The sequence below is a fragment of the Carcharodon carcharias genome, chromosome 10, assembly GCF_017639515.1.
Source record: "Carcharodon carcharias isolate sCarCar2 chromosome 10, sCarCar2.pri, whole genome shotgun sequence".
In the NCBI taxonomy this organism is placed as follows: domain Eukaryota; kingdom Metazoa; phylum Chordata; class Chondrichthyes; order Lamniformes; family Lamnidae; genus Carcharodon; species Carcharodon carcharias.
The window spans coordinates 165,897,819-165,912,245 of record NC_054476.1 but is presented as its reverse complement, the minus strand read 5'-3'; the positions used below and the strand labels follow the sequence as shown (position 1 = coordinate 165,912,245).

At 50.1% G+C, this 14,427-nt stretch overlaps 1 protein-coding gene across 6 annotated transcripts in view; it reads left to right on the top strand.

The window, feature by feature from the left end:
• Window positions 1–1,146: 1,146 nt before the first annotated feature.
• mrm1 (mitochondrial rRNA methyltransferase 1 homolog (S. cerevisiae)) overlaps window positions 1,147–14,427 on the top strand; it is a 96,712-nt gene continuing 83,431 nt past the window's right edge. For 4 of the 6 annotated variants that reach the window (XM_041197369.1, XM_041197367.1, XM_041197368.1 and 1 more), the window contains exons 1-5: window positions 1,157–1,232; window positions 1,831–2,177; window positions 10,955–11,889; window positions 13,933–14,026; window positions 14,135–14,255. In XM_041197369.1, coding sequence (XP_041053303.1) covers window positions 10,979–11,889; window positions 13,933–14,026; window positions 14,135–14,255 — 1,126 coding nt within the window. In that variant the 5' untranslated portion in view covers window positions 1,157–1,232; window positions 1,831–2,177; window positions 10,955–10,978. Of the gene's footprint in view, window positions 1,233–1,800; window positions 2,178–10,954; window positions 11,890–13,932; window positions 14,027–14,134; window positions 14,256–14,427 lie in introns of all 6 variants that reach the window. The other 2 variants (XM_041197365.1, XM_041197366.1) reach the window with 2 other exon arrangements.

Here is a 14,427-nt window from a genome sequence, read left to right as displayed (position 1 = left end):
TAAGATGGGGAGGGGTGTAAGATGGGGGTGTGAGATGGGGGTGGGGGTGGGGTGTGAGATGGGGGGAGGGGTGTGAGATGAGGGGGTGGGGGTGAGATGTGGGGGGGATTGTAAGATGGGGGGAGGGGTGTGAGATGAGGGGGGAGGTGTGAGATGAGGGGGAGGGGGTGGGGTGTAAGGTGGGGAGGGGTGTGAGATGGGGAGGGGTGTAAGATGGGGGTGGGGGTGTAAGATGGGGGGAGGGGTGTGAGATGAGGGGGAGGGGGTGGGGTGTAAGATGGGGGGAGGGTGTAAGATGGGGGGAGGGGTGTGAGATGAGGGGGAGGGGGTGGGGTGTAAGATGGGGGGAGGGGTGTGAGATGAGGGGGAGGGGGTGGGGTGTAAGATGGGGGGAGGGGTGTAAGATGGGGGGAGGGGTGTGAGATGAGGGGGAGGGGGTGGGGTGTAAGATGGGGGGAGGGGTGTGAGATGAGGGGGAGGGGGAGGGGTGAGATGGGGAGGGGTGTGAGATGAGGGGGAGGGGGTGGGGTGTAAGATGGGGGGAGGGGTGTAAGATGGGGGGAGGGGTGTGAGATGAGGGGGAGGGGGTGGGGTGTAAGATGGGGGGAGGGGTGTGAGATGAGGGGGAGGGGGTGGGGTGTAAGATGGGGGGAGGGGTGTGAGATGAGGGGGAGGGGTGTGAGATGAGGGGGAGGGGTGTGAGATGGGGGGAGGGGTGTGAGATGAGGGGGAGGGGTGAGATGGGGAGGGGTGTGAGATGAGGGGGAGGGGGAGGGGGGGGGACATGCAATTCTTTGCTTTGCCGCTGTAACTGGACTTAAGGGGCGGGGACGTGTCCCCTACACGGGCTGACCGGTTACATGTGGGTCAGACGTGTTTCCGGCAACTTCATGAAGAAAAATTACGGAACCAAAAAAATAAATCTTACTCCTCCAACACGTCAGGGACGTGGGTGACTCAAATTCCGGACCGAGGAGCGCAGGGCGAACAAAATACAAGTTTAAAAGGCGGCGGCACGAGGGCCTCCGAACGCCGGAGAGTCAAAGCTTCAGGTCGGAAGGAGTTTTCGGTGTGGCGCACGCGCTCTGGCCCCGGGGGCGGGGCGGGGCGGGGCGGATGGTGATTTCCGTTTCCGGTCTGGGCGTTGCTGGGTAACCGGGGGCCTGGGCCTGGGCCTGGGCCTGCGGCTGCGCCTGCGCCTCCTCCGGACTGACTGGGCCTCGGGCCTCGGGGTGGGTGGCGAGCGGTTCTCTCCGTGTGGCTGGAGTGGGTCCGCGGTGTAGACGTGGTGGGGGGGGGGGACTTGTGACTGTGGCGAACCCCGGGGGGTGGGGTGGGGGGGATGCGGTGGTTTCCCTGAGCAGAGAGTCGGTGTCCGGCCAGGAGCCAGAGCCAGAGACAAGCCGAGGCCCCCCCCTCCCCCTCCCCCTCCCCCCTCCCCCATCCCCCTCCCCCTCTCTCTCCCCGCCCCCCCCCCCCCCCCCCCCCCCCCCCCCCCAATCCTCCATCCACCTCCCCCTCCCCCTCCCCCTGGGGCTGGATGAGCAAACTCACCCTGTGCCACCAAATCAAATCATTTAAATAGTAAGTTCAGGCCTTTTTAATTTAATTTTACTGCAGCTGATCAGCTGCTCACATCAGCAGGTGTATCTTAAAAGCAAAACACTGATGAGGCTGGAAATGTTTTGTTTATCATTCCAAAAAGCACCAGTAATTTGCTCTTCCACCTTTTCATTGTGCGTAATCTTAACTAACTGACTAACTAACACCCTGGTTTTCTCCCCCCCCCCCCACCCCCAGCCTCTCTCAATTCCTTGGGCTTTTTCCTAGGTACCAGCTGCCCTTTTGCCATCTCACCCAAGCAGCCATTCTTCACATCACCTGTGAACCAAGATTTGATAAGAGCTGTTCGAAATCGTGAGGGGCTGGGACATTGTAGATAGGGAGAAAACGTTCCCAATCGATGGAAGCAGTAAGAACGAGAGGGCGAAGATTTAAGGTGGTTGACAAACGAAGCAATGGTGACATGAGGAAGATCTTTTCAACACATCGTGTGTGGTTAGGATCTGAATCATGCTGCCTGAGAGTATGGTGGAGGCGTTCAAAATGGAATTAGACAGTTCTCTGAAGATGAAGAATGTGCAGGATTAAGAGAAAAAGCAGGGGAATGGTAACAGGTGAATTGCTCATTTGGAGAGCTGGTGCAAACATGATAGGATGTTCAACGGCATTAGCATCATTGAATCCCCCACCATCAACATCTTGGGGGTTACCATTAACCAGAAACTGAACTGGACTAGCCATATAAATACTGTGGCTACAAGAGCAGGTCAGAGGCTAGGAATCGTGTGACAAGTAACTCATCTGACTCTCCAAAGCCTGTCCACTATCTACAAGGCACAAGTCAGGAGTGTGATCAAATACTCCCCACTTGCCTGGATGAGTGCAGCTCCAACAACACAGAAGCAGCTTGACACTTCCAGAACAAAGCAGGCTGCTTGATTGGCACCTCATCCACAAACGTTCCCTCCACCACACAGTAGCAGCAGTGTGTACCATCTACTAGATGCATTGCAGGAATTCATCAAGGCTCCTTGGACAGCACCTTCCAAACCCACAACCACTATCATCTAGAAGGTCAAGGGCAGCAGATAGATGGGAACATCACCATCTGGAAGTTCCCCTCCAAGTCACTCACCATCCTGATTTGGAAATATATTGCTGTTCCTTCAATGCCCTGGGTCAAAATCCTGGAACTCCCTAACAGCACAGTGGACTTATGCCACATGGACTGCAGTGATTCAAGAAGGCAGCTCACCATCACCTTCTCAAGGCAACTAGGGATGGGCAACAAATGCTGGCCTAGCCAGCGAAGCCCACACCCCTTAATGAATATTTAAAAAAAGGCCTGCTACTGTGCTGTAACAATTCTGTGATTCTGGATAAGTGCTAATGGAATGGTTGACCACACTATCCCCCAGAGTGCATCCTCTGTTGACCAGCTCAGTGTGACTGTTCTTGCTTGGTTACAGTTTTTCCCATCTAATTATAGACTGAGAATCTCCTGCAAGGCTTCTCTTCCCACACTCTGAAGCCCCCTAAAATCTGTCTCCTTTTCCTTTATCTCTGTACTGTCCCTTGGTGATATCCAAAGATATGAGGTCAATTTCCACATATATACTGATGATACCCAGCTCTGTCTACCTTCCACCTTTCTCACACCCCTTCAATACCTCTGCTGTCACACTGCCCAACATCAAATCTTGAATGAGCCAGAACTTCCTCCAAAATTGGGAAGATTGAAACCATTGTTTTGATCTCCCTAACTTCCCAAACTCTGATCCATCCTCCTCCCTGAGCACTCAGGCCAAAGCAGACTGTTCACTATCTCTGTGGCATGTTCGCCCCTGAGCTGAGCTTCTGGCCCCATATCTTCTCCGTCACAAAGAACACCTCGTTAAATCTCAGTGACATCACCGCTCACTACCCCTTGCCTCAGCTAATCTGCTGAAACCCAGTTCCCAGGCTGACACGAGTGATGCCTTAGGTCCTAATGCATTTGCATTGGCGAAGGACTGGGTTTTAAATCTTTGCTGTGCTTTTCCAAATTTCTTCTAATGGGAAAAACTTTTGCTTGTTTTCACACTTTTATCAGTATATTTCAATGTTGGTTGAAGTTGCAATTGTAACTTAAACGTTATGCATTGGAGTCCGTTGTTTACCATGAGAGTTAACCATTTAGCACTTAGTTTAAGTTAATGTGTCTTGTACTTTAAGTGATAGAAATTGGAATGCAAGATTTGCTGTTGTTCACACTAAAATTCAAGGACAATTACATCTTATATATTCCTCGCTGGTTCTCTTCAAGTCCACTTTGTAGTTGAAAGAGCAAATAGGCACCAGTCGTGACTACCTCTGCTCTTGACCCACCAGCCAGATTTTTAATCACAACTTCATTTTAAGTTTTTTTCCACATCACCCCATCCCCAGTTTTGAGGGCCTATCTTCCACTTGTGCCCCGCTGCAGCAGATTAAAATTGCGGCAACTGAATTGTTCCAAGTTTGCTGACGATACAAAATTAGGCAGGAGAGTGAGGAGGATACAAAGGGCTGGATTTCACGGACCTATAAAAATGGTGGCTGTGACCTGGATTCAGAAATCCTGACCTCATTTCTGCCAGTAGTCGGGGGGTGGTGGGAGGTGGTGGTGGGGTGGGTGGCTTTGTAACTCACATGAGGGTCGCTTGAATTTAGCAGGGCCATTTGAACTCCATGCTGTGTTCAAACAGACCCCATTTTCGCTGTTGCAAGGGCCTTAATACACAGTATATGATTCACAAATTTTTGGAGTGGATGTAGGTGCTTGTGCAGGGCAGGTAAAGTCTGTAGAATTGTCAAGCAGTGAAGCTATTCAAATCCCCAGCCCTTTAAAAGTTTTTTAAAAAGCTACCTCTGTCAATGAGATGGAGGTGGTGTGGGGAGTGATGAGGTGGTGAGGCGTGGGGAGTGATGGGGGTGGTGAGGCGTGGGGAGTGATGGGGGTGGTGAGGCGTGGGGAGTGATGGGGGTGGTGAGGCGTGGGGAGTGATGCTCGTGGGGAGTGATGCTCGTGGGGAGTGATGGGGTGGTGAGGCGTGGGGAGTGATGGTCGTGGGGAGTGATGGGGGTGGTGAGGCGTGGGGAGTGATGGGGTGGTGAGGCGTGGGGGAGTGATGGTGGTGAGGCATGGGGGTGGGGAGGCGTGGGGAGTGATGGGGGTGGTGAGGCGTGGGGAGTGATGGGGGTGGTGAGGCGTGGGGAGTGATGGGGGTGGTGAGGCGTGGGGAGTGATGGGGGTGGTGAGGCGTGGGGAGTGATGGGGGTGGTGAGGCGTGGGGAGTGATGGGGATGGTGAGACGGGAGTGATGGGGTGGTGAGGCAGGGGTGAGGCGTGGGGAGTGATGGGGGTGGTGAGGCGTGGGGAGTGATGGGGGTGGTGAGGCGTGGGGAGTGATGGGGGTGGTGAGGCGTGGGGAGTGATGGGGGTGGTGAGGCGTGGGGAGTGATGGGGGTGGTGAGGCGTGGGGAGTGATGGTCGTGGGGAGTGATGGTCGTGGGGAGTGATGGTCGTGGGGAGTGATGGTCGTGGGGAGTGATGGGGTGGTGAGGCGTGGGGAGTGATGGTCGTGGGGAGTGATGGGGGTGGTGAGGCGTGGGGGAGTGATGGTGGTGAGGCATGGGGGTGGTGAGGCGTGGGGAGTGATGGGGGTGGGGAGGCGTGGGGAGTGATGGGGGTGGGGAGGCGTGGGGAGTGATGGGGGTGGTGAGGTGTGGGGAGTGATGGGGGTGGTGAGGCGTGGGGAGTGATGGGGGTGGTGAGGCGTGGGGAGTGATGGGGGTGGTGATGCGTGGGGAGTGATGGGGATGGTGAGACGGGAGTGATGGGGTGGTGAGGCGTGGGGAGTGATGGGGGTGGGGAGGCGTGGGGAGTGATGGGGGCGGGAAGTGATGGGGATGGTGAGGCGTGGGGAGTGATGGGGTGGTGAGGCGTGGGGAGTGATGGGGGTGGGGAGTGATGGGGTGGTGAGGCGTGGGGAGTGATGGGGTGGTGAGGCATGGTGGTGGTGAGGCGTGGGGAGTGATGGGGATGGTGAGACGTGGGGAGTGATGGGGGTGGTGAGGGGTGGTGAGGCATGGGGGTGGTGAGGCGTGGGGAGTGATGGGGTGGTGAGGCATGGGGGTGGTGAGGCGTGGGGAGTGATGGGGGTGGTGAGGCGTGGGGAGTGATGGGGGTGGTGAGGCATGGGGGTGGTGAGGCGTGGGGAGTGATGGGGGTGGTGAGGGGTGGTGAGGCATGGGGGTGGTGAGGCGTGGGGAGTGATGGGGTGGTGAGGCATGGGGGTGGTGAGGCGTGGGGAGTGATGGGGATGGTGAGACGTGGGGAGTGATGGGGTGGTGAGGCGGGGGTGAGGCGTGGGGAGTGATGGGGTTGGGGAGGCGTGGGGTGTGATGGGGTGGTGAGGCATGGGGGTGGTGAGGCGTGGGGAGTGATGGGGATGGTGAGGCGTGGGGAGTGATGGGGATGGTGAGATGTGGGGAGTGATGGCGTGGTGAGGCGTGGGGAGTGATGGGGGTGGGGAGTGATGGGGTGGTGAGGTGTGGGGGAGTGATGGGGTGGTGAGGCGGGGGTGAGGCGTGGGGAGTGATGGGGGTGAGGAGGCGCGGGGAGTGATGGGGGTGGGGAGGCGTGGGGAGTGATGGGGGTGGGGAGGCGTGGGGAGTGATGGGGGTGGTGAGGCGTGGGGAGTGATGGGGGTGGTGAGGCGTGGGGAGTGATGGGGGTGGTGAGGCGTGGGGAGTGATGGGGGTGGTGAGGCGTGGGGAGTGATAGGGATGATGAGACGTGGGGAGTGATGGGTGTGGGGAGTGATGGGGGTGGTGAGGCGTGGGGAGTGATAGGGATGATGAGGCGTGGGGAGTGATGGGGGTGGTGAGGCGTGGGGAGTGATAGGGATGATGAGGCGTGGGGAGTGATGGGGTGGTGAGGCGTGGGGAGTGATGGGGTGGTGAGGCGTGGGGAGTGATGGGGTGGTGAGGCGTGGGGAGTGATGGGGTGGTGAGGCGTGGGGAGTGATGGGGGTGGTGAGGCGTGGGGAGTGATGGGGGTGGTGAGGCGTGGGGAGTGATGGGGGTGGTGAGGCGTGGGGAGTGATGGGGGTGGTGAGGCGTGGGGAGTGATGGGGGTGGTGAGGCGTGGGGAGTGATGGGGGTGGTGAGGCATGGGGAGTGATGGGGGTGGTGAGGCGTGGGGAATGATGGGGGTGGTGAGGCGTTGGGAGTGATGGGGGTGGTGAGGCGTGGGGAGTGATGGGGGTGGTGAGGCGTGGGGAGTGATGGGGGTGGTGAGGCGTGGGGAGTGATGGGGGTGGTGAGGCGTGGGGAGTGATGGGGATGGTGAGTGCTTCAGGATCTAACATTTAAAGAAACAGCTGGGACAAAGTCATTGGGGCCCATTGTTTACCACAAGGTGGGTGGGCCTTTTAAATAGCCCACCTTGGCATTCGACAGCCCCTGTGGCCTCCTCTGATCTGCTTCCAGGAGATGCTGGGATGTGCTCCTGCCCTCCACTCACTCTCTCTCTCTCTCTCTCTCTCTCTCTCTCTCCCGCTCCCCCCCCCCCCCCCCCCCCCCCCCCCCCCCCCCCCCCCCGCCCCCACCCCCACCCCCTTCCAGAGCAAAAATTGGGTCTGGCAGGACACTTTCTCCTTGGAAGGGTGCACCAAGCAGGGAAATTTCCCGATGTGCTACCTGTCAGGCAGAGCAAAATTCCGACCCAAAGAGCCTGTACAGGGCTTTACATCTCTACCCCTCTACACCTCCATCCCCCACCGGCATGCTCTGATGGCTCTCCACTTCTTCCTCGAACAGAGGCCCGAACAATCCCCATCCACCACTACTCTCCTCTGTCTGGCTGAACTTGTTCTCTCACTAAACAATTTCTTCTTAAACTCCTCTCACTTCCTCCAAATAAAGGGTGCGGCTATGGGCACCCACATGGACCCCAGTTATGCCTGTCTCTTTATGGGTTGTGTGAAATATTCCTTGTTCCAGTCCTACTCCGACCCCCCTCCCACAACTCTTTCTCTGGTGCATCGATGATTGCTTTGGTGCTGCTTCATGCTCTCGTCTGGACCTGGAAAAATTTATTAATTTTGTTTCCAATTTCCATCCCTCCATCATTTTCACATGGTCCATCTCTGACACTTCCCTTCCTTGACCTCACTGTCTCAATTTCTGGTGATTTCCTGTCCACCAATATTCATTACAAGCCTACCGACTCCTACAGCTCCTCATATCCCGCTTCCTGTAAGGGCTCCATCCCATTCTCTCAGCTCCTTCGCCTCCATCACATCTGTTCTGATGATGCCACTTTTAAAAACAGTTCCTCGGACATGTCTTCCTTCTTCCTTAACCAAGGTTTTCCACCCACGATGGTTGACAGGGCCCTCAACCATGTCCGGCCCATCTCCTGTGCATCCGTCCTCGCACCTTCTTCTCCCTCCCAGGACCATGATAGGGTCCCCCTTGTCCTCACTTATCACCCCACCAGCCCCTCATTCAAAGGATCATCCTCCGCCATTTCCGCTAACTCCAGCATGATGCCACCACCAAACACATCTTCCCTTCACCCCCCGTCCCGGCGGCATTCTGCAGTGATCGTTCCCTCCGGGACACCCTGGTCCATTCCTCCATCACCCCCTACACCTCAACCCCCTCCCATGGCACCTTCCAGTGCAACCGCAGAAGGTGCAACACCTGCCCCTTCCCCTCTCCTCACCGTTCAAGGGCCCAAACACTCCTTTCAAGTGAAGCAGCATTTCACTTGCACTTCCCTCAGCTGTCTACGGCATTCTCTGCTCCCAATGTGGTTTCCTCTACATTGGAGAGACCAAACGCAGACTGGGTGACCGCTTTGTGGAATACCTTCGGTCTGTCCGCAAGCATGACCCAGACCTCCCTGTCGCTTGCCATTTCAACACCTCATCCTGCTCTCATGCCCACATGTCCATCCTTGGCCTGCTGCATTGTTCCAGTGAAGCTCAACGCTAACTGGAGGAACAGCACCTCATCTTCCAACTAGGCACTTTACAGCCTCCCGGACTGAATATTGAGTTCAACAATTTTAGATCATGAACTCTCTCCTCCATCCCCACCCCTTTCCGATCCCCCCCTTTTTCCAATAATGTATGTAGATTTTTTTTTCCCACCTATTTACATTTTTTTAAAATATGTTTCCATCCATTGTTTTAGCTCTACCTTTTAGCCTATTTCTATCCCTTCCCCCCCCACCCCACCCCCACTAGGGCTATCTGTACCTTGCTCGTCCTGCTTTCTACACTTATTAGCACATTCCTTAGATAATATCACCACCTTCAACACCTCTTTGTCCTTTTGTCTATGACATCTTTTGGCTATCTCCACCTATCACTGGCCCTCTATCCAGCACTACCTGTCCCACCCCCCTTAAATCAGTTTATATTTCACCTCTTTTATATTTTCCTTAGTTCTGTTGAAAAGTCATACGGATTCGAAACGTTAACTGTGTTCCTCTCCACAGATGCTACCAGACCTGCTGAGTTTTTCCAGGCATTTTTATTTTTATTTTTGTTTTGGATTTCCAGCATCCACAGTTTTTTGCTTTTAGTCTGTAAAGGGTGAGTTAAGTGAGTGGGTGAGGAGGTGGCAGATGGAATGTAATGTGGGAAACTGTGGTAGGAAGAATAAACAAAATATCTTTTAAACATGAGAAACTAATAAAGGAATGTTGAGGAAGTTGGCTATCCTTGTACATGAAACACGGAAAGGTAACCTGCAGACTCAGTAAGTTATTGGAGAGGGAAAGGGTATGTTGGCCTTTCTTGCAAGCAGGCTGGAGTACAAAATTAAAGAAGTTTTCTTGCAATTGTACAGGGTCACCACACCTGGACTAATGTGTACAGTTTAAACCTCCATGCCTAAGAAAGGATATACTTGCCTTAGAAAGAGTGCAACAAAGATTGATTGATTTCTAGAATGAGAGGATTGTCCTATGAGGATAGATTGAGTGGAATGGGCCTATACTCTCTGGAGTTTAGAAGAAAGAGAGGTGATCCAATTGAAACATACAAAGCTTTAGGTGGCAATTTCGCCTGGCTGGAGTGTCTAGAACCAGGGGGCATAGTCTCAAGATAAGGGGTTTCCCATTTAGGATTGAGAATTTTATTCACTCAGATGGTTGTGCATCATAGGAATTCTGACTCCAGTGAACTATGGATGCTCACACTTTGAATTTATTACAGCTGAAATCAATAGATTTTTGGAAACTAAGAGAATCAAAGGATGTGGGGATCAGGCAGGAAAGTGGCGTTGAGATTGAAGATCAGCTATGATCTTATTGAATGGTGGAACAAGCTCAAGGGGCCGCATGGTTACTGCTGCTCCTATTTCTTTTGTTCTCATGAATATGTTGACATTCAGATTTGGACTTCCTCCTTCCCTCCCTTGCCTTGCAGCATCATTATGTTCATGAGTCCCAGCTGCTCCTTTATGTTGCGGGCTAGTAAATACTTGGAGGATATTTGACTGTCATAGGCATCATAACCAAAGTCAGACCCTGTCCTTGCCTAACATTCACACACTGTGTACATTGGGGAACACTGAATTGTGATTATGAATGGCAACTAACCTGTTTACCCTCCCCAGCTCAGGGGCATGAGCCAAATTGTCACATCCTAACTACTGGCTGAGATGAGTTGTCTCTGCACAGACAAATTAAACTGGGATAAAAGCAAAAATATTGTAGATGCTGGAAATCTAGAACAAAAATACCTAGAAAAACCCTGCAGGTCTGATAGCATCTGCAGAGACGAATACAGGTGTCGTTTCGAGTCCGTATGACCCTTCATCAGCACTAAGAAATATAGAAATGAGGTGAAATATAAGCTGGTAGAGGGGGGTGGGACAGCAGAGCTCGATAGGGGGCCAGTAATAGGTGGAGGCCAAGAAGAGACTGCCAGAGATGTCATAGACAAAAGGCTGTTGACGGTGGTGAAATTATCTAAGGAATGTGCTAATGGGGACATTAAGGGTAGCAAGTAGGACAAGCTAGTGGCAGATGGCCCTAATGGAGGTGGGGTGGGGGGAAGGGATCGAAATGGGCTAAAAGGTGGAGATGAAACAATAGATCGAAATAAATTTAAAAGTGGTTGGAAAAGGAAAATATATTTGTAAAAAAATTATAAATTATCGGAAAAAGTGGGATCGGAAAGGGGGTGGGAATGGAGGAGAGAGTTCATGATCTGAAATTGTTGAATTAAACTTGAGGCCTTTTGGTTGGTGTGGTTTGGTAGTACATTTACTTACTGGGCTGTCACTATTATTTCAGCAATGAGCATTTGTATATAGTAGTATGACAGAAACAATTTGCTTTTGACAGGTGGAGTTTTTAAAACAGGCAACGATGTCATCTATTATGTCGAACGAAGCTGCCATGTGTCTGAGGAGGAGTCTCTGGCAGTTTTCCTGGTTACAGTTTGTTCGTCATTGTAGCTGCAAAAGGGAAATACCCAATGACAGAGCATCAGTCAAACAGCAGCCCACAGTTAAATCTGAGAAGGCATCAAAGTCAAGTAAGAGCCACGAACGCGACTTCAATAAGTCAGAACTGGATGTTAAAGGTAATGCAAAGAGATTAACTGAGTTCCCAAAGAGCTTCCATGGGCCTGCTGCATTCAGAATGGCAAAGAGGCCAGAAATAAATCTTCCCACTGGAACTTCAAGGAAACAAGATGATGCTGGTTTTATTCAGGTGTCTCGAAACATCTCCAAAGTCACATACACACGATCAAACTCAAAACCTAACCGTGTCCGTAACTTGGAATTTCTCAACCTTAGAGACGATGATTTTACGAAAAGAAAAATGCCAAAGATCTCTCAACCCCTCGATAGGGAAAGGGGTTCAGAGATGTTATTTGGCATTGCACCCTGCAGCCTGGCACTTTCCCAATCGCGCAGAAAGGTTTTCAAGCTGTTTGTTAAGGAAAATCGAAGCTGGCGAACTGAAATGCAGGGGATCTATGAGCGAGTTAGGGAAATCGGCGTGCCGGTACGTCAGGTGATGAGAAAGGTGCTTGATAGGTTATGTGAGGGCCAAGTTCACCAAGGCATTTGTCTCGAGGTGACACCACTGGACTATGTGAACTATGATCAATGCTATTCAACTGATATTGATGGTCCTGCATTTGAACGCAGTGACAGACCGATCTTGTGGCTGGCACTGGAAGGAATCCAGGACCCCATGAATATGGGAGCTGTGCTTCGATCAGCACACTTTCTTGGGGCAGATCTTGTTCTCGTAAGTCAGCAAAACAGGTAACTATTTAAGTTTCTTGTATTTTAAGTTAACTGTCGATTCCCGTGAAGCATTTTTAGCATTGTTTTGAATGGCTGTTTAACATAATCTGTAAAACATAATATAATTTTCATCTAAATATTGACATGAAATATATATGAAAACCCATATAGGTAAAGAAATTGTAGTTGATGCATGTCAACATTAATAAATCAAATTACTTTTTAATTGGGCAGTAGTTGAACATGAAACTCTGATGCCCTCAGGGTGGTGGCCCTGCAAATGGATCTATAGCTTTTGTCATCTCTGTTGTTCACTCCATTGAGGAGAAAAAATGTGAATAAAAGTTAAATAAATAGTAATGAAATAAAACTCAAATGGTAATTAATCCCAGAATAGAGTACTTTATACCATAATTACCATCTTTGAGGGTATCTGTAGTATTTTTATCATGAATATTTTTTGAAAGTAAACAGGCATTAATCATATCAAGAGAAATTATACCAATAAACATCTCATTAATTTCTGTTGTGCATGTTGCTGTAAATGCTGTGGGTGCTTCCACAAAATTGTCCAGCAGGTGGCACTCAAACCCTGTTTATTTAATAAGGAGAGCATTTTCTTTCTCCCCCATTGCAGAATGAGCCAGTTAAAAATTATTTCAGGAGTACTACTGGCAAGACTCCTTGTCAAGCTGGCACAGCCCCACCATAGGGATGCCCAAGTATGCTTTGCAGCATCGGAGTCAAAGAAACTTTCTCCTTTCTCATTGAGAATCTACAAATAAATTGGGGGGGCAAAATTGTTCTTTGAATTTGAGTTCCTCCTTTTAACATTGCTGCTATCTATCTGCATGTAAAATGTCATAATTGTTTTGTAATGGGTGGGGATTAGTGAAAAAACTTTTAGGTTGGTGAAGGCATTTTGAAATGATAGATCATTTTGAAATGATTAATCACGGTGCTGTCACCAACAGCTACTGTTTTATTTAAATCCTCTCCAGACTTTACTGATTGATAGCTGGTCAGTCATTAAAAAATATTATTAGATTGTTATACTCACAGAATGATGGGCACCTATTTTGACATATTGCACTGTTAAAATTTGCATTGTGATGTAACCAGAGCTGGCCTCAGTATGATTCATATTTATGGACGTAAACTGTATAAAACCTGTTCCTTCGAAGTATTGGGCCAGTTATTCTGAACTTGCTTTATTGATCCATTTACAGTTAACTAAGTGGCAACTCTTCTCAGTGGAGACACTCTCACCTCTGGGTCTGAAAGATGTAGACTCAAGTCCTGGTTGCAGGACTTGACCATGTAATCTAGACTGCCACTTCAATGCATTACGGAGGGAGTACTACAGTATCAGAAGTGTTATATCTTAGATGAGATGTTAAACTGAGGCCAGGCGGACATGAAAAATTCAATGCAGCTTTTTCAGAGATCTCTGAATAATATATCCCACAATCAGTGCATCAATCTAGATCAACTGGTCATTCATTCATCTCAGTATTGCTTGTGGGACTTTGCTGTGTGCAAATACCAACTTCAAAAAGTAAATCATTGGCTCTGAAGCACTTTTGGACATCCTGAGGTTGCAGATCTGAAGAAGTGTCATACGGACTCAAAACATTTGCTCTGTTTCTCTCTGCACAGATGCTGCTAGACCTGCTGAGTTTTTCTAGCATTTTCTGTTTTTGTTTTAGATTTCCTGAATCTGCAGTATTTTGCTTTTATCTGAGGAACCATACTTAGTTTACCATAAAAGCCAGCACTTCCAACAGTGCAGCACTCCCTCAGCACCACGCTGATGTGTCAGCTTTGGTTTTTGTGCTCAAGTCCTGGAGTAAAACTTGGATGCACAATCTTCTGATTCAGTGATTAGAGTGCTACCGACAGAGTCACAGCTGACGGTAGCAATATACATTAAATATTTCACTATGAATTATATATAACAGAATATCTAGTAAATTTAGAAATGTACTTTATGGAGATTCAGTGCTCAGAGAAACATTGAATATTTTTGTTTATTAATGTTCACATTGTATTGTCTTCCAGTTGTTCTCTAACACCGACTGTGAGCAAAGCTAGTGCTGGAGTTGTAGAAGTTATGACTGTATATTGCACGCCTAGTTTGCCACAAGTGCTAAAGGTAACAAAAATTTAGATGTACAAGTTGAAGAATATGACGGTACTTTGGCAGTGTTTCTAATAACTTTGTAATGTTTCTTAACTGATGTCTTTTTTAACTCCAATACAGGCAAAAGCAGCCCAAGGCTGGCAAATAGTAGGAACAGTTGGAAAGTCTACAAAGGATGCCAGTGCACCAATCATCCCTTGTGCACAGTTCCAGTGGAATAAACAGACCATCCTGGTTTTAGGTAGTGTAAAATGACTACTTAGTTTGCAAGTGTTGGACGAGAGTATTTATTTAAGAAAAAGATTCCGTTGCTAATAAATTGGATGTTAGAATCTCCATTTAAACCTGATACAACAATGCCCTTTTACACAGGGTACTCGGTGAGAGGTTTCATTTAAAAGAAAAATTATTGT